Consider the following 21,094-nt stretch of genomic DNA (forward strand, 5'->3'; position numbering starts at 1 on the left):
GAAATAATAGTTTAAAACTGTATTTCATTGTTGCTTTTAAAAAAGAAATTACATAGAGATTTCCATTTCCAGCAACAGCAAGAAGTCCAGAACTCTCCAATGACAAGGCAGTTTTATTTCAGTAATTGCCTAAAGCAATAATAAACCCAAGCCCCACAACACCTGATCAATCATGACAAACAGGGGAAAATTTCTATGGTGTTTATCCGGAGGACAGTCTGTGGGTTCACGATGACTGAAAAAGAATGAAAAGAGAGAGAAAAAAAAAAAAAGATCAGATGACAGCACATAACTGTTGCATACCTTTCGAAAGGCTCCTGCTGGCTTAGCAACATTAAGGCATGCCAAGGCGTGATGGTTTCTAGGAGGGGGTGTGCTGGCAGATGCTGCCACATTGGCAGGACAGCTGCATACTGTTGGTACGGCATCAACAAGGGGTCCAGGCAGAGCTCCCGTGGGACTGTGTTAGACTGGTCGAGGTTTTAGCATCCATTCCATAAACCAACAGTCATAATTTTTCTCTCTCAGCCGTATTTGAGAAGGGACGGTCATTTGGTAATCAAAAAGCCTGCCACAGGATACTGTTAAGACTTGCTAATATCTGTGATAACACAGCAAACATTTAAGGCTTTGGAAAGGGAACAGGATTGCTTTTCTGCCCAGGGAATTTTTTTTTTCCAGTAAGGTCTTTTGCAAGGCTATTCAACAAAGGGTGCTGGACCAAGGGAGTATTAAGTCACTGTGCTCTGCATACAGTGGGCACACCTGGGGCAGCAGGCTGGGAAAGAGGTGCTGTGCCATGAGCGGTCCTGGGGACGTGGTAAATGAGTCTCCTTCCCCAGACACTGCCCTTGTGTCATGATACCCCCATCCCAGATCTAGCAACAAAACAGCAGGGAAGGAAGCTGTGTATTCTATTAATCTTACTTTTCTTCTTTTGATAGTTGTGCCTCCTCCGAAAGCGCATGTTAATTTTTGGCCACGACTCTGTCTTTTCAATCACAGTAGCCTCCACACGGACGAGATCTTTCCTTAAAAATAAATTTTACAAGTATCACTTTTTAACTATTTACGTTCTCGTCCTATCTGTAAGCAGGTTTCTGGGGAAAAGCGACACACAGATAACACATCCTGCCTTACAGAGCCCAGATCCACAGGAACTACAAAATCACTGTGGAAAGAGGGAAATCTGTCAGTTTGTTGGCTTCACAGTGCAAAACCAAAAGCCTCAAGGTGCTGTATGTGGATCAGCCAAGTGATACAATAGGTTGTAGGGCAGTACCTCTCTATCAACGTGAGCGATAAGATCAGAAACAGCTAGGGAGGCAGTAGCAAGACAAACCTGCAGGAACTTGTAGGATTACAGTAAGTTAATACAGTGCCTCGTCTGGCACATTCACATGATCTTGTGTGTCCTACTTTGCTTATGGTACAGGTTAAACCCACCAGTGGCCCCTTCTTCTGTGCTATGCCGGTCAGCACAGAAGTCCTTCTTCCTTCTACAAAGCATCACAGACAGCTGGAAGAAAGCCTTCTCACCTTGCTCACCTGAAAAAATCCTGGCAAAGGCTCAGTGAAAAGAGATTTGGCCTGCTGTTTCTAGCAGGAAGCACAGCTAATTGGCTCCTGGAGCAAGTCCCTTCTCCTCTCACATGCCTCTCTTCTGCCTCCCACTCTTGGTCTGTCCTGCTTGTTTACCCCAAATTGGAAAAGAAGATGGGGACTCCCTGAGGATTTCAGGTACTGCTGCCTGCCTCACAGCTCGGGGAGTTCAGACCACTCAAAGACTCAAATTATTTCTATATCTCATTTCTACATATGGAAATTCTCAGCAAGTAAACATCCTCCCTCCCTGAGGAGAGAGATGAAGAGAAGAATACAGCCTGTATTCACAGGCACATAAAAGCACAAAGTAATTAGTCGCTCCACTTTACCTTACCGACACACTCAAACACACCTCCTGCCCGCCCAGGGCTTCTGCAGAGCTCAGAGAAAGTCCCACTGAAGTTAGAAAAAGAATGCTGGGATTTCTAGCTGCTCTATGAAAAATGCCAACAGCTAGAAAACAAGGTGGCTCTGAAGCACGCACTGGAGGAACAGCTACCTGTCTGCACTACAACTGCTCTCTGGGAAGATAAGTGCCCCCAGACAAGAGCCAGACTAAAGCTTTGGAAAGTGTGGTTTTAATCAACAGCCACAAGGAGGGAGGAAGAGACACTCTTTCATGCAGCATTGCTGCAGAATATCATTAAAAACTCATTAGCATGCTCACTTTGCCACCGGAAGACATTTAAAGAACATTTTCCTGACAAATTACTCTGTCTGCACTTAAGGGGGGCAGAGAGGGGAAGCCCATCTAACCTAACTGTTCCAGCAAGGTCACTAGGAGGCCAAAGGCTTTGAGACATTTACCATCTCTCTTAACTTTTACCCTCTGGGGTATAACATATATCAGAGATTGAGAGAGGAAGGAAGGGCAGCCAGAGGAGAAAAACTGATAATACCTGCATTTATTGGCTAGCCCAGAAGAAAAGAGACAAAAGATGATCTAGATTTTGAGAGGCTGGGTGACCCTCACATCTCAGATAAAGGACATTGTCCAGATTCAGCCCAGTGATAGGATCCAACAGCACTACTGAAATACACAGCGAGCTTTGCAACGTGAGGGAAGAAACCAAGAAATGAACTGCACTTCAGTGGCTGGCCATGTTTTAACACTATAATTAGGGAGCTATACTTCCCGGGTCTAATTCCTGCCTGCTGAAGGATACACTCCCACCGACTTCTCACAGGCTTGGACTGTAAAGGCATGTAACAAACTCACCAATGATGATCACATGGGAAAACTGGAAAGTGGCCAGGCCAGATAAAGTGACCTGGTCACTGAAATCTCTGGGCAGCTCTCGGGAGAGCCAGGGTTTGCAGTAGCACAGCCAAGCTATCCCTGATACAGCGCTCACCACCGGACTGCACTGGCTGTCCTAGGCTTGGGTAGTATCCAGCCAAAGGCAGAAACATTGACACGGATCTGTAGATAAGTGTCCCCCCGCCACTGCTCATAGATATTGACATGCTTTCAAGTAAACCTTTAAGGGTATTGTTGAGACAATCCAGTATCCAAGCACGGCTTCACTCTGCAAGCCAAAGTTCAAGGCCAAAGGGCCCTGGTAAGTCCTTCTCTGTTGGACAAAGCACTAGGACCTGCTGGCGGAGAGGCTGAAGCACAACAGAAAACGACTTGCTGGTGAAGTGCATAGGAACAGAAAAGCTCTCAGTGAAATAGAGCCCAAGGAAAAAAAACAAAAAACTTCATCAAATGTTTTAGGTATGACTGGAATGTCCATAAAAATAAAAAGAGGGTCACGCGTTTCCCAGAGTCTGACATAGACAGTCGGGCCTGCTGCTGTTAGCAGCAAAATGTTTCATGACAAAACAAGTCTATCAGATTTTTGCAGGAAGCAAGAAAAATTCACACTGAAATCTCATAGATGTAAGTTGGGCTGAAAGCTATTGTCATTAAGCCGTGAAAAAGATCCAGGCAATCCACAGCACCAAAGGATCACAATTCTTAGAGGTAATAATTTCAACTGACAAGCTTGCTTGCTCCCTGCAGAAGGTAACTGAATCCCAGCCTTGCTGTCTGGGAAAAGAACAGGCCCAAGGCCCTTTGCCTTTTCTACTGAAGCCACTGCAAAAATGGACAGGTAGCAGGAGAAAGAGCAAGGTTCATCTAGAGAAAAAAATTCCCCCATCAGTAGTACTTTGTCTAGAAATAAGCTAAGCTTTCTCAGAGGTACCATTCATTCCACTCAGGTCTAAAACAGCTGAGGGTACTGAGCTGATGGCTTGAAATGCAAACCTGCCCAAGGTTATGCTCACTTCTAATCACAGCTTTAAAAGCGCACAACACTTTCTGCATTATACAGCTAAACAAAGTACAGCTGCATACTGCTTGATATCCTTGTGCCAATCGACCAGACAGCAAGTTACCTGAACAAACACAAAACCCAACAGATTCCAGAGCAGAAGCCAGCTACAAGTTCCCAGAATAGCCTCTGCCACGCAGATATGTTTTGTTGCACTGTTGTTTTTTAAGGCTTTTAAGGAGTGTCATCTTGGGAGGTATCTGACTGTTACAGAAAATTAAAACATCACTGTCCGTCCAAAACAGGACAAGTTCCTACCCGCCTCCAAGTTTGAACAGGGAGTGCAGCTGTAATGAACTGTCTTACGCAGACACTGGTGCAAGCATTTACTGAAGTGTTTATTTTTGAAACAACAGAAAAACAAAACCACATTTGTTCATACCCAACCTCTTATCTCCCCTCCAAAATGTTTGTGGTTTAGGCACAACTGGGAGCTATGTGAAAGAACTGCAGTCGATGTTGCTCGTGACACGCTGGGTTTTGCTTTCCTTTCCTCAGCCCGTATCAGAGCTGGGGACTCGGGAGGTTTCCCTACAGCTTGGGGGGAGGATGGCACCTTCCCACCAGCCTTTCAATCTGCCTGGTGAGCTGCTACTGCCTCCTCCTCCCAACATTCTTCCTCTGCCAGTTACTGGAGTTCAGGCTAACACTGGCAGATGTGCAGTTTGGTCTGCTTCAAGCAACTGGCACCACCTTCCACACATTGAGAGCAGCTGCAGGAACCCAACAGCTGTTTCTCTTCCTGCCCTAGAGCTCCTGCGTCTTGCACCGCACACGCCAAGTCCAGCACACAAACTGAGAGTTGCAAAAAAACACCCCAGAGCCACTAGTTAAGACAGCCAGGTGAGGGATGGTGCTCCTAAACTACCTGACATGGCGTATCCATGCCTGCAGAACTTGGGCTCCTCTGAACTTCTGCAAGATGACACTTCTAGTCCTAGTAATGAGATTTCCCTTCCTAAGATCTTCCACGAGGGCAATATCTGGCAATAATTCAAAGACTCCTGCCAACCCGCTCTTCCAGATATATTTGCAGTACTGTTAAAAGGACTGGCAGCTCTCAAAATCCTAACACAGGGAACTCGAAGCAGCTACCACCACTGCAACCAAAGTCATGTTATCAACTGTACAAACATGTTACAAGTAACTCCTAAAGACCAACAACCCCCTGGTGCCACAGCAAGCACTCAAAAGTGAAAATGATATGAAACTCTACGGTATTTCTAATCTGAATCTACAAGGCATCAACAAGTAATTCTCAGATGTACAACTTCCTACTCATGGGCCCATCCTCTGCCAAAGTCACTGCAGTTCGAGCTAAGGCCAAAACAAGTGGTTTAGCTTGCAACCAGACCACAGCCAGGGCTTCCAGGTACTTCAAGCACCTGCAACCCACCTCATCTTCACTTGCATTTTACCACTAAAACCTCTTGTCCTGGGGAAAACAACAGTTCATGACTTTGCTTCTGGCTACTGCTAAGAGCTGAGCAATAACACCTGGTCCACACGCACCACTTCCTTTTGGTATAGAAAATGCTGAAGAAGCAGGCATTCTGCCAGTTTGTATAGCAGGTCCTACACACTAGGATGGTGCCAAGCAGGTAAAATCCTTCTCCCCAGTTCTGTGACTGCTGGACAGGAAAATCAGGAACTCTAAAATTAAGATTAAGGCCTGCTGGGTTAAGACAAGGACAAAAGGAAATGGGTTAAAAAACCCCAAGTCAAATTAAGGGGTTAAGGGATGGGAAAGGATTTCTGGGTTATTCCAAGATGACTATCACCAGAATTAGGGTAAGGGAGTAAAGATGTTGAAGAGCAAGATTTACTGCTAAGTTAGTGCAAGGTTTGTAACAAGAAAAAAAGGTCCAACCCAGTAGAGGTGAATATCCTACAGTTACCTTAGTAAAACTCAGCTGTGAAACATGGCTCATTCACTTGGAAAACTAACTGCTGTTCTATCCTGGCAGTGTGGCTATGGTTAGAGTCAGCAGAGGCTGAGAAGCTTTATTGGTGGCTCTTTCAAAAGCCACAGGGCTGGGAAAAAAGCTACTGCTGATAAATCCAAGTTTCTCTTCAGTTTCAGGGACTGTAGGAGCCCTGAAGCCACAATTAAGTACAAGAATTGTTTCAAAGACAATTCTTGTATGAGACATCTTACCCCAGGAGCGGCCTTCCAATAAGTGTGAAGTCATCAGCGCCAACCAGTAAAACCTATGGAAAATAAACGAGGCATATGTCACTGCTTTCTTGTCCCAGCAGAAATGCAAACAGTATCTTCCAAATTCTACAGTCACCATAAAGGAGTCAAACTGCCTAAAAATAGGCCTTTACACATTTCAAACCTGATGCTGTTACTAGAGAGGGATGGTGGGAAAAGGCAGCTAACAGGCAAGAAGCAGATTCGTTAAACAGTCAGTCTTCCAGGACAGCTTATCCTACTAAAACATACTTTGGAAGTATCTTTCACATTGATCAGAACACACTGAACCTTTCTGTCCTGGCTCACCAACAGCTGTAAAAGTTATGAAAAGCAATACAGGGAAAAAGAAGAATGTGCCTTGTGTGGATCGGAATGAATAGCAGCTCCTAAAATCATTGGATTTTTATAGCAATTGCTCCATGTCCCAGCAGAGAAATACTGTCCTCACCCTCCTCCATCAGGCCTCAAGAGGGCAAAAAAGAAATGAGCATGGGGGGGGTGGGGTGGGATTCACCACCTCAGGGACTAGCCCTTTTGTTTCAGGGTATTTCAACCACCTGCTTATCTAAAGGATCAGGCAGGATAATAAAGAGGACATAGTGAGAAGAGGCAGCATTTCTTACAGACTGTCTCCTTCCCCACACTAATTGTACAGCAGCAGTTAAAAGCAGCATACAAATGGTCATGAGATATTCCCAGTTTTCGTTTAGAAACTTGCCAGTAAAATCCCAGAAGAGTTATGGTGGTTAGGCAAGTTTTTCACCTTTAACTCCCATCCAGACCTTTGCATTCCTAGCTGGCTACTTCATGCAAATCACTCCTCTCTGCAAGGACACAGGACACAGCTGAAGGCATGCCTAAAAAGCTGCCTCAAAACTGGACTTCAAAGCAACGGGTAAGTAGAAGAACTGCCCGGCTCTCCTTAACTGCTTACTTGGCTCTAACAACCAATATTAAGATTAAACCAACCCCACTTCGTAATCTTTCATTTAAGCTTTGGATTAATAAACCTCTACAAGCTCCTGCTAGTTAAACAAGGGTAAAGGTAAAGATATTGAATTGCATCTTGGTAATTCTCCCCTACATGCACCATCCCTCTCCCTCCACCCAACACACTCAGCACGATAAGGATCTTGCAAAGCATTGCTCAGCGACAGTCCCTCCGGAGGACTGCAAGTATTTTGGGTGTTGAGAGTTTCAAGGTAAACACAGTCTTCAGCTGCTGTCTCTAGAAATAACAACTGTAATTTTCTTTTTTTGGATGAAGTTAGTACAACAAAAATCTGTCTCCTAACAGAGTCTGGCACGACTCACTCCAACCCTGTTCAACAGAAATCACAATAATATTATCACTAACAGAGTAACTGAAATTGGAACAAAACTAAGACAAGGCAAGTAACTGGAGTAAGAACGGGAGATCAGACAGGAGCTATTCAGGACGTGTTATTAAAAACTGGTTATGGGTTTTGCCTTAGGGAATGTTCACAGGCAATCTGCTCTAGCCCCACACACAGCATGGCATCACAGGCACTGTGGAAGCATGGCATGTCACCTTTTCCATCCGGATTCGGTCTCCACATTCAGCCTCCAGAACATTGTCCATCATAATCAAGTCTTCACTAGTTATTTTCCACTGCTTGCTGGCAAAGTGGACCACAGCAAAGAGCCTTCCGTACTGCCCCATTGCGATCATCTTGTTCACCTTTTGTACCACTTCTGCGGGCAAACAGCAGGGAAGGAATCAGTGTACAAACCCCCGCAAGGTGTGAAGAACCGCTCAAAACTAACTCAGCCACACTGCTCTCCCACCAAAACTATTACCTTCTGGGAATCTTTAAGCATGGATCAACAGCAATGTTGTTTCCGACAAGGCGTGAACCTCCCTTTCATAAACTTAATTTGTATTTTAGCTGCTGGCAAACCCATGTGTAAGTAAACAGCTAGTATATATACCATGCGGCTGATCTAAGACTGTTGACTTCTCAGCCTATTTCTTAAGCATCCTAAAATGCACTGCATTCAGATATAAAGTGTTCCAGAAAAGAGTGCTCATCCTTGCATTCTACGTTTGGAGGGGAGCAACTCAATTTCCAAGTCATATGCAGAAGGCCCAGCACTCTGAATACCGTGTAAGGCATGCAGGAACATCAGGAAGAGTTTGGCAAAGTACAAAGGAAAAACTAACAAAGCTTGGCTTGAGAACTTGTACCTGCAGCAAAGACAAGAGAGACCTTTCTGTCAGTCTCTTCCAGAAAATCTCTTCCTGAAAAATCTCTTCCCGTATACACATACACACAGAGCAGGTGCCAGAAGCGGTACAAATGCCGGGGACAAGGTCCTGCACATGAACAAACTCAGTTTTCTGTGATCAGCTTCCCATGCACTGAAACCAAAACCAGTTTTTACAGGAACATCAAAAGGTATTGCTTAATAAGTGCCATTCCACTGCCAAATAGTAGCTTTCCACTCACTTGAGCTGTTCAGAAAAACAGCAACTTTTCTATAACTGGAAAAATAGATTTTCTTCATGGTCCGCAAAAGTGGCTGAATCTTTTTTTTTTCTTTTTTCTAGGAATGTAAACAAAACAACATCCATTTGGGACAGGCAAGAATTTAGCAGCCAGTCAAACCAAACCCAGTTCTTACAGGAACACTCTGAAAGTGTCCAAGTTTCAACCCAGCAGATGCAAGCTATTCTAGGAAGAGGTAAGAACCAATTATTTGCAAGGCAGTAGTTACTACAGTTCCCACTACAGTGAAGAGTTTAGCTTCTGTGTTGCTGGAATTGCTGTCCCAGAAGAAAAATCTACTGTGTGCTCTTTTCTCTGAATCACAGTGGACCACCACAAAAAGTCCAGAGGAAAAAAACCAAGCACATTTTCCTTGTTATACCCGCAACTGCACTATGGGTACAATAAATTTCTTGCAGCTCTGAACTGCTGATGCAGGTAGACCAGTAGTCCTGTGGTCAACGTTTCAAAACCAAAATTTCAAAAATGCTGGCCTACAATTTTCTCTCAGCAAAAAACATGCTGAGTCATGCTCTAACAAGGGTTAGTTCCTTGTCAAGTTTCAACTTTCTATCCATGGGGCTTTATCATCTTTCCATAACCAAAAAAGGTACATTTTCTACACTGTACTTGGGCTCTGAAGTTGTTGATAACTCTTCCAACCACCTCTAGTGACAGGAAACATCAAGTGATGTTACTATTTAACTGCTAGGACAGCAATCCTAAATACCCCTGACTGTTTCCATAGCCAGCAGAAAAATAGAAGGCAGAATTCAAATGCTCTTGCTGTTTGCTTTGGATAAGCACAGCCAGGAGATAATGATGCAAGCTCATTAACAGCAGGAGGTTACCAGGCACAGAAATCACAGCAGCCCCGAGGATCCCATGTGAATCAATCAGGTGAACATGGGACCCTGTTCACCACAGGGCTTCAGTAAACCAAACAGAGCAGTTCACAGTTCACTACCGGGTCAAATCACACTCAGACACAGAACATCTGTCACTTGAGCAATCCCAGGAGCACAAAGGAGATAAAAAGCAGGATGAAAAACAGCCAGAGAGGAGACCTGGAGCAGGAGGCTCTCTCTAAAGCACACCAGTCACATAGCTACTAACACACTTCAGTCCGATGGTTGGAGACTATCTGCAAAAAGGTGGACACAACCCAGCTTTTCACCTCTCACTCTCCTTGTAAAAGAACTCCTCTCCTTTACTTCCCAGGTCTCTCCCACCTAAAGCAGGAGTCAGATACCTTTCACAGATGTCCCCGAGGTTTACACAACGAGACAGTAAGACTGCCTGTTAATAAACAGAGGAGCTCATTGCCTGTGTGAAGCACAACGCCTAATTGCTACCACCACAGCAACTGCAGAAGGAATTCACCCACTGGGGCTCATTATTGCCTAGTTCTGAGACACATCCCACACATGTGGCTTCCCTGCTACCATCCCCAGCACGGTCTGGATGACAACAGCCCCACTTGGGCAATACGAGGCTAGACACATCTGCCTTCTTCTATTTGATTCTCACCTGCCAGGGGACCTGTGTCTGGTTACAAGTGGAAGATTGACATGTTCTAGTAAGGTGAAGCAATGAGGGAGGGTGGTTGCCAAACATCTGTGGGCACTTCTCTCACTGACCTGCGAGGCTGCCTACTGTACAGTCCACGTGCTCCTTTCAGGAGGACCACTGGCTGCCTTCAACGGTCCTGACTAGATGTGGGGACAGAAACACATTCACTAACATTATGTCACATCCCAGCTGCTCATTGCCTTATGTCACACCTCTGCAGCTCAGTCATGTCCCCACCATCCAACTGCTTATGCTGGCTCTAGTGTTTTATGCATTTAAATACACCAGCTCTCTGATGTGCCTTCCATCCAACAGCTTTTGCTGGCTTTAGCTTTTTGATTTATCCATTAAAAGACAAATAATTGTTTCCTCCTGTCCAAAAGGCTTGTTTCACACTTTAGAAAGCAACACATCACATCAAGTAAGGTTACTCTAGGAGTGTTACAATCTGTCACACTGTCACAAACTAAGACAACCTCATATTGTACCCAAATCTCCAATACCAGCAGCTGGAGCACAAGTCCAGTGACACTAACACATCTGACAGACTGCAAAGAACAAAACCAGGCTCCAGTCATTGAAAACACTTATTTATGCTCAATCAGGCCTGCCACCAGCGGCAATACTGGAGTGCTAGTCTTCACTCAGGGACTTGAGATCTTTACCTGCATGATACTTCGCTTCTTCTACTGGATCTGGAAGTTTCACTTCAGGCCACGGGGGTGAAGTCAGAGATGTTTTGGCAACAAGTCTGTGAATGATAAGGTAAGATTCATTTGTAGCACACAGATATTGTCAAGAGATGTAAAGCATGAAGAAAGGGAAAAAGGTAAAAGAAGCTGCAGATGGGACTAGAAAGTGGTTTTCCACTGGCGAAGCAGAAGTTGTAGAGGAGACTTAATGATTTCTCAGTATGAAAAACTAGATCTAAAACCCACTGGGGCCAGAAGGCAACTTCCCACAGATCACATTTCTCTTTGTAGCAGCTCATGAGCAAGGAGAGGTTTTCTATTCCAATGTAAAGTGTTACGGACAGAGGGAGGCAGACAAGGCAAAAGCCATGTTACCTCTTGAGGAATTAATCCAATGGAGGACACTGGATATAGCAAACTCCTCAGACCCTCCTCCCGACACCTGGCAAAAGCACTCCAGTAGGACAAGAAATGCTGAAGATGAAGCCCATATCAGAAGGCTGTTCAAAAACATGCAGAAAACAGTCTCATTCTTTAGTTCAGCCTGTAAATACCCTACAACAGTCACTGCTCCCAGGGCTTAACATCATTTAGGGCCACCATGAACTGCAGCAAGCTTTGAGAAAAAGGGATAAATGCCTCAGTGGTTGGTTTGCTTTACGTCCCATCCTATCATAAAATTCATTATGGGGAATGGATTATTCCCCCCCTCTTTTTTTTTTTTTCTTTCTTCCCACTTCAGAATGTTAGTTAAAATAGTTTGAAACAAAGGAAGCGTGCAGAAATAAACCAATGGAAAATTAACTGAAAATTCACACAGGCTATCACTTCTTCCTGATGTTGATATCTGCAGCTGGATGTGGTAGTGCCAATAAAGTTCAGAGACTACCACTGACTTTCCACCCCCTTGTTTTTACAGACTGGAATTTTGTCACCAACTCCAATGGAAACAGACCTACCTTCAGCCTTGTTACACACGAGTTTTAGATACAAGGCTCTTATTAAGCTTTTCCGGGTATAGCTACAAGTTACCTCCACCACAGCTGAGCGGCTGAACACATTAATGCTCCTCAGCTCACTTCACCAAGTACAAAGCCCTGAAGTTACCTGACAGCGGGGAGCATCCGGGAGGAGGCAACTTGCCTTTGATGGGGAAGAAGGGCTAACGAGCATTCTTAAACCAGCCTTAAATGCTGCACATGAATGACTCACATGCATCCTTTTTTCCCCCCTCTGTTTTTTGAAGCTCTTCTCTGTTAAATAGACAGTTTAGAGAGGGCCTTAAGACCACAGCTGGGTTCTTTACAGGAGAGTCACAAGGCTGTTGTTCTTTTGTCACTTACAGCTGCATTCCCTGAATGGCAATAATAACGGCTTACCCTACCCCCAGTGCAATTCAGCATTTAATACCACAAACATTTAACCCAAAAGACTCTTCTGTGCCATTACCACATCTGTCTATAATTGATAGTACCACACTGGGGAGGGACTAGCAGAGGCATCTAACAAAACTTCTTAGACCCATGCCTATCTTGGTTCAGATTCACCGCAGAAGGGAGCGGGAGCTTGCACCACCCCATACTCATCCAGCCAAGCACAAGCATCATTCCTCACGATGACTTTGAGCACCAAGATATTTTGCTGAAAGGTGCAAATTAAATCCTGATTCTTCTTGAAAGAGTAGCTTCCACTTTTGTGATAGAGAGTGGCTTTTGTAACATCTCTTTTCAAACACTCTGCAACTGTACCGCTGAGACAAGAGCCTCTCCACTGCAAGATGTTGCATCAGTCCCCAAAAACCTCCCTGGTGACCAGCCTGAGGGACTCTGGACACCACAGATGCATCCCTTCAGGATCATTCAGTACTGATACAATCGTGGAAGCAACCACAGCTCAAGCTGCACCAGCACCCAAGTGACAAATTCTGTGCAGACCTGAAGACAGCTCTACTGTCTATATTTGGATGCTGCTCTCTGACTTACTAAAAATGGTATGCGGCTGTCACAACGCACGACACCTTCAGTTTAGTAAATAAACTGGGGGCCTGAAGGCGAGCAGGCTACAGTATGGATACAGAACGAAAGACTGAAAACTGCCAGGGGTGTTTCAGCTAGCAGCCAGCAACACATTCTGTTTAGCTGTACAGTGGATTCTTTCTGCTTTTCTCAAGATAGTCACTGAGAGGGATCCTCTGCCTCAAAACTGACCGAATTCCTGACTGCTTCAAGCCCTGTACAGTCAATACCGCAGGTACTGCCATGCACACACTGCCTTTCTTGACAGTGGTGCAGACAGCACTACATCATGAGAAGGCTGTTTAAAACATCAGAGCTGAACAACAATTAACGCCGCTCAAATGTGCCACAGGGTGTTAATTCAGAAATGAAACACTGCACGAAGCTCAGTGTGAGTTTGAGCGGAAAAAATGCAAATGACACTTGCTTATAATTAGCTGTTTTTCAAGATCTCTAGGACAAGAAGCAACAACAAGAAGGACCAGAGGCAGCTGCTTACATCTCTGCATAAGAGCCAGTTACAAAAACTATTGATTTGTTCCCAAAGAACTGGAGAGAAAAGCACTACTCGGAACTGTGGTACGCATTTCAGGGGCCAGGGAGAGGAGGCACAAGGCCCATCCTGCACCATTCAGAGATTACCCTGAGAGATGCCAAATGCCTTTACTCAGAAAGAGACACATGACCAAAAGGCACCAGATTATTAAGCAAGAATCTACAATACCACAAAGACAATCTTAGATTTAAAGAGGCAGATTCACCCTGGATCTTGATGAGATGACCAGAAAGGTATTGGTTTCTGAAATTCAAAGAGAAAGGTGCTGCTCACTAAAATACCATCTCCACCACAAACAGGAAGTCCAGCTTCCTGTGCACAGAGATCCACACTTTCTATAAATAACACAGGATGCGCAAACCCCATAAAACGTTCCAGAAAAGACATTAGATGCTAGTGAACGAAGGCAAATTAACACAACAGCAATAGTGTTGGATTGGTTTACTCTGTAATGCCCAGCAATGCCTCAGGAAGGGCTTTCATTTAACAGAAACTCAAAGCACTTGCAAACAAGTATATAGCCACAAGCACCAAGGCTTCGTGGGTCTGTTGCGGGGTATAGTAATAATGTTGGGTGCTCTGTCACCGAGGCAGAGATCCAAACTGTGTTCCCACATGGCTGAGGATCAGCGGGAAGAGGTCACCCCTCCGCAGCCTTCAGAAGAGCAGAGGGAATGAGCAGATCTTGCCGTTTTTCCCTGATGCTGCTCACAGAAGTTCTCCGTTTCTGCAGTGTCCCCTTCTGGTTAAAGCAAGCAGCAGCACAGCCCACAGCTCTGTCTCACTCGAGATCCCAGCAGAGGAAACAAAATACAGACACAAACAAGCAGCTTTCAAAGTGCTGAAACAAATGAAGGCTGAAGTTTCCTGGCTTGGGCTGTTAATCACATTGTGCAGAGACCACAGTGCAAGTTCAGTATTTATCAGGTATCAGAGACTCCAGGCAGGAGATGGACCTTGCCTGAGGAGTAGGCCACCTGTACCTAAAAAGATGAGTGTTAGCTTGAAGCCATTTATGCCGCTGAGGAGCTTGCAATGTCCTGCCTTGAGTGGCTTCTCTGCTGTCTACTACGGGCTGAGCCCACACCGTGGCCCTTTTCTCAGTGGAGGATCTAATTATCTATCTCTAGACTCAACTCTTTTAATTTCCTAAATCAACAGAAGCATCCCTCTAGCAAACGTGACCAAAGGTAGGCAGAGTCTAAAACTTTGGGGGAAGTGACAGACTAAGGGATCAGACAAGCCTCCCTTCCAAAGTAAAAACAAGCCACCCTCCCCACCCACCCAAAGGACAATCAGTATTTCAAGGGGCAAAAAGCATAAAGTCATTTGACATTACCCTTGCTGCAGTGACGTGCTCTGGGAACTCTGTTGCCGAACCACAGATGAAAGCAAGCAGGCTAAAAGGGAAGGAGGGAAAAAGAATTAAAAGTAAGCAGCAACAACTAGGCTTTTAGACCTTGGTGAGGAAGCATGACAGCAATGCTGAAGCATTACAGCACTGGTCAGCTTCATGGTACCATTTTTCTGCCTGTAAAGGCTTTGTTCGGTTTTATCATGCCAAAGATAAAGGGGGAAGCAAAACAAGATACCTGGTAAGAGAAAGGACCCATCAGTTGTGTGCAGCATTGCAAGAGAGCACAAGAGAGCTCCCACTGTAAGCACACTTACTTCAAGTCACACTTCCACCTAGACACACCAATTTAACATGGATACACTCAGAGCAACCCGTCTCTTGCTAAACAACGTGACCAAAAGGCAGAGGAGAGGAACAGGTAGTCTAAAGAATGCTGTGGTGCACTCTTCATTCTGAGCACTAACTGGTGCTGCTAGAAGGATCCTTTCCAGCTCTCTGGGCCCTCTGAAAAGGGGAGGGAAGCTATTACACAACATTTACCAGGTGAGTCTCAGAAACTTCTACTAAGCCTTACAAAGTTCCCACTCTGAAAAGAGAGGAGGAAGACAAGGCATACTGCCAGTAACTCACTGGCCCTGTAGCTCCTAAGCAGACACTGCAATGGTGAGTGAAACACAGTGACCTGGAAGAGGGGGGAAGGTCCAGCAGATTTGGTTTTAACACTCCTATGTCTGGGTTTTCACCCTCCCAGTCATGCTTGCTCCTTCTAGACAAGAGGAGTGGAGGAGCTATGTAGCTGAACAAGGAACAACAACAGAACATGGGAATTAGGAAAATGTATTCATGCTTTTCAGAGCTACATATACATAAGCTAATGTTCATCAACAGTGAAGCTGCATTACCGTTCCCATACACAAATCTTCAAAGCTTGAGTGGTTCACTACGACTTAAATCACACTTTAAGTGCAGCTTCAGCATTTTCTGGAAAGGAGCTAGACCCACACACACTTAGCAGAAAGAGATGAAGTCCTAAAAACACATGCTCAGGGATTTATCCCTATGTTACCTCAGGGGTAACAATCCCCTTCCTGGAACAACGTGCTTAATTAACAGCCAGACTCTGCACAGCTTCATTGCAGGAACATTCCCTTTTTCACCCACCATCCAAAGCATGACTGATACAAGGGACTAGCAAGACCTCTTAACACCAAACATACTTAACCACCTCTCTTGCAGAAGCTGCAGTTCACCAAGTCACACTCACCCAGCATGGAAACCAAACCCCGATGCAAAGCCAGGGCCCCCGAGGCTGCCTGTCTGCTCTCCCAGCAAACACCCTGCCAGCTTCCCAGCCCAGCAAGGAGGCCGATGGAGCCCCTGCACACACCCCCAACCCCTAGATTTTCCATAAAGGTTCACACCAGGCTAGAAAAACCCCTGTAAAGTTGATTCTCCTTTTTATGAACTTTCCCCCGCCCCGGCTTTCCAGCTGCTCCAAGACTGATGCAGGCCAAGACCCGAGCCGCCCCTTTCCCCCGCGCAGCTTTCCGCCACGGGCAGAGCTCCGAGGCTCGCCCGCCTGCTACACGGCGCGGCTGTACCGGGGCCACAAGCCGGCCGGAGGCTGCAGCACCGGCCCTGCGTGGGGAGGCGGCGGGGGCTCGCTGGGCCCGCCGAGGGGACGGGGCCCCCGGCCTCGCCGCACCGGGAGGCCGCGGAGGGGCCGCACCGCGTCGTCCAAACGGCCAGCGGCGGAGACGCTGCCCCGCCGCCTCCCTCCTCTCCCTCCCCGGCCGGAGCGGAGCTCAGAGCGTCCCGTCCCGTCCCGTCTCACCTGCCGCCCGCCACCGTGCCCCCGCCACCACGGCCGCCATGACGGTGACCCCCCGCCCCGGAAGCGGAAGTGCCCGGCGGGGCGAAGGGCCATGGCGGCGGAGGCGGCGGAGCGGCACCTGGAGCTGCTGCGGGAGGAGCGGGAGGCCGAGCTCGCCGAGAGCAGGTACCGCCGGGCCGCCCGCGGTGGGGAACCGTGTTGGCTCGCCTCTATAGAGCCTGCTGTCACCTATAGCAGCCCTAACGCACCGGTCCTGGCGGGACCTGCTGTCGCCTATGGGAAACGCTGCCGGCCTCACTCCTATAGGGCCTACTCTCACCTATAGGGAACCCTGATGGACCGTCCCCGGGCACCTGCTATTACATATGGGAAGCCCCGCTGGCACCCCTATAGGGCCTGCGGTCACCTGTGGAGAAGGGTGATGGATATACCTCTAAGGGACTTGCTGTCATTGATAAGAAACCTCGCCGACTCACTCCTGTATGATCGATCACCTGTCACCTGGGGGAAGCTTCCTGTCGCCTATAGGAAATGCTGCCATACTCACTCCTGTATAACCAGCACATCCCAATAGGAAACCCACTCCATAGGGCCTGCTCCAATCTATGGGAAATCATGCTAGACTCACCCCTATAGGACCAGCTTATCCATGTGGGAATCCTCAGAGCTTGCTGTCACGTATAGGATCCAAGCTCACATCAGCAACATCTTGGGGCTCCCAATCTCCTGCTGCAGCCCCCACCCAGCTTTGCCTTCCTGCCACAGGGCTTGAGCTGAAAGCATAATCCCACCTGACTCATGTGGCCTCGTGGTGACAGGGAGGGTGGGGGTGTCATCAGGTGCCCCCAGGTTGCGTGGGGCCATGCTGGGGGCACAGACACCCCCACTTCTGGTGCCAATAAGGCCTGGCCTTACCCAGCCCAGAGGACAAAGGGTGCCAGGAGACAGGACAGGGCCATTGCCCCGCTGCCCTATTGCCCTGTTTCCTGACACTTCAGCTCCCTAGAAACCAACCTACAGGAAACAAGCCAAACTGAGGGAAACAAGCTAAACTGGGGGACTAAGGAGAATAAACTTGGGGGATTTTCTTTTTTATTTTAATCTATACAAAAATAAAGATGCCTCCACAGGCCCCAAGTGAAACTGTGGAGCAAACACAGCTGCTGCAGAACACTTTGCCCCCAAAGGACAGCAGTCTGCAAAGCTCCAGTCTGGGTTTTCTGCCATGGTCACTTGTAGCCTGAAAGTCTGCACCAGATACCAATTCCTCTGCTCTGTGCAGCCGTGTGTGTGGTGTTTGTTGGAGGTTAGCACAACTTCATGTAAAAAATGGCAAATCTTCCATTTTAGCCCTTAAATGTGATAGGAGAAAACTCAGGTTGTCCTCTCCTGGGACGTGGGTAAATAGGCACATCCTTTCTTTTCACACCCAGACAGGAGAGAGGAAAATACACTTAAACAGATGTTACCTCTTCTCCAGGCTCTGTGAGTGTCACCCTGTTTCCCAGAATAAGCCTGTGGAAGCCAATCTACTTACATCAGTACAAAGTGATTGCATAAGCCCACACTTCAACAAGCCAATGTCTCTTTTGCCATTGTCCTTCTCCTCCTTTTCCATCTCCTCCCCCAGCTTTTTTCTGTTTTGTCATCTGAATCTTTGAATCTCAGCTTCAGTCCAGCAAATGGTTTTCATGTCTGTGTGTGGTTTCCAGGGCATGGCAGGAAAGCATCTCCCTGAAGGAACTGCAGCGCAGAGGTGTCTGCCTGCTAAAACTCCAAGCTGCCAGCCAGAGAACTGGCCTCTACGGACGGCTGCTTGTGACGTTTCAGCCTAGAAAATATGATTCAGATGCGGAGCTGCCCTATAACAGTTTTGGGCCTGGTAAGTGGTATTCCTGTCAGTGCAAAGTACATAGAGATGACCAGTTCTTCTTCCTAACATCATTCTAATGTGATACTTGTAAGAACTGAGAAATTGATGCAAGAAAGGAGGGGAGAGATTGTTATGGCTACAGGATGAATCTAGAGGAAAATGGCCTCTTTATCCCTCAGCTTATTACAGACACATGTTGCACCAGAAAGTAGTGCTGGTGATGAAAATTCTGGCTCTCCTCTATCTGAAACAATAAAAACAAAGTCCTGATCTCTCGTTGTTAAAGATTTCCTGGCATTCTTTGTACAAGCCAAAGTGTTCATGCTTATGTCTTGCGGTAGGTAAGGAGCTTTTGTCACTTACATTTTATTTGCAAAATGGAAAGTGGATTTTCCTTTTCCTTCCTGAGTTGCCATGTTTCTCCCTTTCCTCTTATTTTTGGCAAGGAAGAGAGGGTGAAATATGTGCTGTTATTAGCTACATGCCTGGATTTCTATTGAAAATGCAGGTACCAGAGAAATACAGACTCATTAGCACGTGAGCCAGCGCCCTTTTCACTCATGTCTCACCGTCTGCCATCACTTCCATGAATTCATGACCAGGACTGTCAGAGCTGAGCTGTTGCCTCTCTTGCTGATACCCGAGGAGGGTGAGGATGCTGTCTGCCATGCTGTAACCAACTGTGCAGGCTTACCCCTCGGAAGAACTTGGGTTTGACTGTGGAGTGAGTCTGCAATACACCTGCTATTTTTCTTCTCCAGAGACCCTTCTCTTTTTTCCTTAGGCAATGAGGGTATTGCCTTGCACTCTCCAAAACTGGTCCACAAAAGAGAAGCTGGCTGCACCAGATAATTTTCTGGTTTAGTTTAGTAATTTTATTGGTTTAGTTTGCTAGGTCATTGAGCTTGCTAAGCAGGCACATCATGGGGAACTATAATGTTTCTGACCCTGGTCGCACAATGGTGCCGGTTCAAAGTGTGTTGAAGTTCAGTTTGTTGATGCACTCTTTGTCACCCAGGCCTCCAAGCTGCTGACCTTTGAAATTAAAATGGCTCATTGCAGATTGGGAACTCAGTCTTGAGAGCATCCGCCAGTGATCTTCAAAGAGAAATAACATTGCCATAGCAGTAAATTATTCCTGGATGCAAGCATTTTAGCGTAAGAGCTGATGGACCTTGTGGAGGAAATCTTCCCATAGTTTGTAAATCTGAAATTTAATCCTCAATGAATGCGAGCCCCAGATAAGTTATAAACTTAGTCAGACATCCTGTTGAAAATCTGTTTCACCTCTACACTATGCAATTCCACTTTCTTTCGTAATCTCACAGTGACTGTGAAAAGCTGTAGTGAGTCCTCAAAAATCTCTGGTCTTTCTTAGTTCCTCTGACTGGCATATAGCAGTCATCTGGGAAGCACGTACTGTCACGCAGACTCCTTGGCTATTATTAAAGAAATACAATTGATGTAAAATGGTTTGTCTGAATGTTCAGAGAAGTCAGGTTCTCCCAAGATCTTTGTGAAAGCGTGTTGGCTTTCTGAGCAGCTCTGGCTATGGGGAGCACTGCTGGTCTCCACCCCAAGACCTGTGGTGTGTGGAGGTCTGAAGGCAGCTGGTTAGTTGCTGTCCAGTGTCTTCTCACTGCTAACTGTCCTTTTGCTCTCTCTTGTTGTGTGTTCTTTGTTTGCTAAGAGGAGGCTATTCTCCTTTGGTTGCTGGTCTCACCGAAAATGCTTCTTTTCAAAACATTTGCCCCACTTCGTTCTCTCTCTTCAAACTTGTCTTTGCAGGAGATATTGTGGGCCTTTACGATTCAGCTGGCCACAATGATCCGCTCTCCACCGGCATTGTAACACGTATCACCTCCAAAGCAGTGACTGTTGCCTTTGAGGAGTCTCGAGATGGCATGCTGAGCTTGGACCGAGAGTGCTCTTACCGCCTGCTGAAATTAGCCAATGATGTCACCTACAACAGGCTGAAAAAGTAAGGACCATGGGGTTGCAGTTCTCTCTCCTACAGTGACTCTGCTCAGGAGTGCTCAAAGCCAATTGAAAATGGCCAGGTTTATTCTGGAAGAGCTCTTCTGAGACAGGCTTATTTCACTAGGCTTGGTTTCTCTCCTATCTTATTCCTCTTACTCCTATAGCAGCTCCACTTAGAGGAGGTATCCACCTTTTGGATGTGCCTTTCTTTTCCTACTAACTGCTGAGGGAGCCCATTCCAAGATAAGTCGATTGGATATGTTAATCTACAGCATCAAAACAGCATAAATTTTCTACCTGTTGGCTGCTATGGTCCTGCTCTTCTTTATTCCTCTCTCACACTCAGCTACATATTTTTGTCCTGTGTTGTATCACCTCTGGTTCCCACTGGATTCTGTAGAGAGCTTTTTCCATCCTGGCAGGAGAACTGAGTAGCTCTTTGCTGAATTAATGCGCTGAAAAAGCTCAACCCAGGGTCTGCATATATCCAACTGGAGTAATAGTAAAAAGTGGAAATCAGACCAGCATAAGGGGTAGGTGGGGGTGTGAGGGCTGGGGAATGCAGCAATTAGATAGGAT

At 46.4% G+C, this 21,094-nt stretch overlaps 2 protein-coding genes across 5 annotated transcripts in view; one reads left to right on the forward strand and one right to left on the reverse strand.

Annotated features, from left to right (window-relative positions):
- Positions 1-4: 4 nt before the first annotated feature.
- On the reverse strand, positions 5-16,735 carry MRPL21 (mitochondrial ribosomal protein L21). Of its 3 annotated transcripts, XM_037401717.1 has the most exons (7): positions 16,663-16,735; positions 14,811-14,871; positions 10,874-10,959; positions 7,679-7,842; positions 6,085-6,137; positions 928-1,031; positions 5-235 (listed from the first exon to the last, which is right to left on the reverse strand). In XM_037401717.1, the coding sequence occupies exons 1-7, from the start codon at positions 16,700-16,702 to the stop codon at positions 171-173; spliced, it is 573 nt and encodes a 190-aa protein (XP_037257614.1). In that variant the 5' UTR covers positions 16,703-16,735; the 3' UTR covers positions 5-170. The 3 variants fall into 3 exon arrangements, with proteins under 3 accessions (XP_037257614.1, XP_037257615.1, XP_037257616.1); XM_037401718.1 differs by lacking the exon at positions 14,811-14,871 and having other exon boundaries at positions 16,663-16,728; XM_037401719.1 differs by lacking the exons at positions 10,874-10,959; positions 14,811-14,871; positions 16,663-16,735 and adding an exon at positions 10,277-10,300.
- A 1-nt stretch (position 16,736) lies between these two features.
- Positions 16,737-21,094, forward strand: part of IGHMBP2 (immunoglobulin mu DNA binding protein 2) — a 43,302-nt gene continuing 38,944 nt past the window's right edge. The window contains exons 1-3 of one of the 2 annotated variants that reach the window (XM_037401709.1): positions 16,737-16,827; positions 18,375-18,544; positions 20,324-20,516. In XM_037401709.1, coding sequence (XP_037257606.1) covers positions 16,754-16,827; positions 18,375-18,544; positions 20,324-20,516 — 437 coding nt within the window. In that variant the 5' untranslated portion in view covers positions 16,737-16,753. The remainder of the gene's footprint in view (positions 16,828-18,374; positions 18,545-20,323; positions 20,517-21,094) is intronic. The other variant, XM_037401710.1, reaches the window with a different exon arrangement.

This window comes from Falco rusticolus, chromosome 10 (assembly GCF_015220075.1).
Source record: "Falco rusticolus isolate bFalRus1 chromosome 10, bFalRus1.pri, whole genome shotgun sequence".
In the NCBI taxonomy this organism is placed as follows: domain Eukaryota; kingdom Metazoa; phylum Chordata; class Aves; order Falconiformes; family Falconidae; genus Falco; species Falco rusticolus.

Coding starts and splice junctions, on each gene's coding strand:
- MRPL21 (XM_037401717.1), bottom strand. CDS start 16,702: ATGGCGGCCGTGGTGGCGGGGGCACGGTGGCGGGCGGCAG. Junction 7,843..10,873: donor AGAAGCGAAGTATCATGCAG/GTAAAGATCTCA, acceptor GTTTGCCCGCAG/AAGTGGTACAAAAGGTGAAC. Junction 236..927: donor CAACTATCAAAAGAAGAAAA/GTAAGATTAATA, acceptor ATTCTTTTTCAG/TCATCGTGAACCCACAGACT.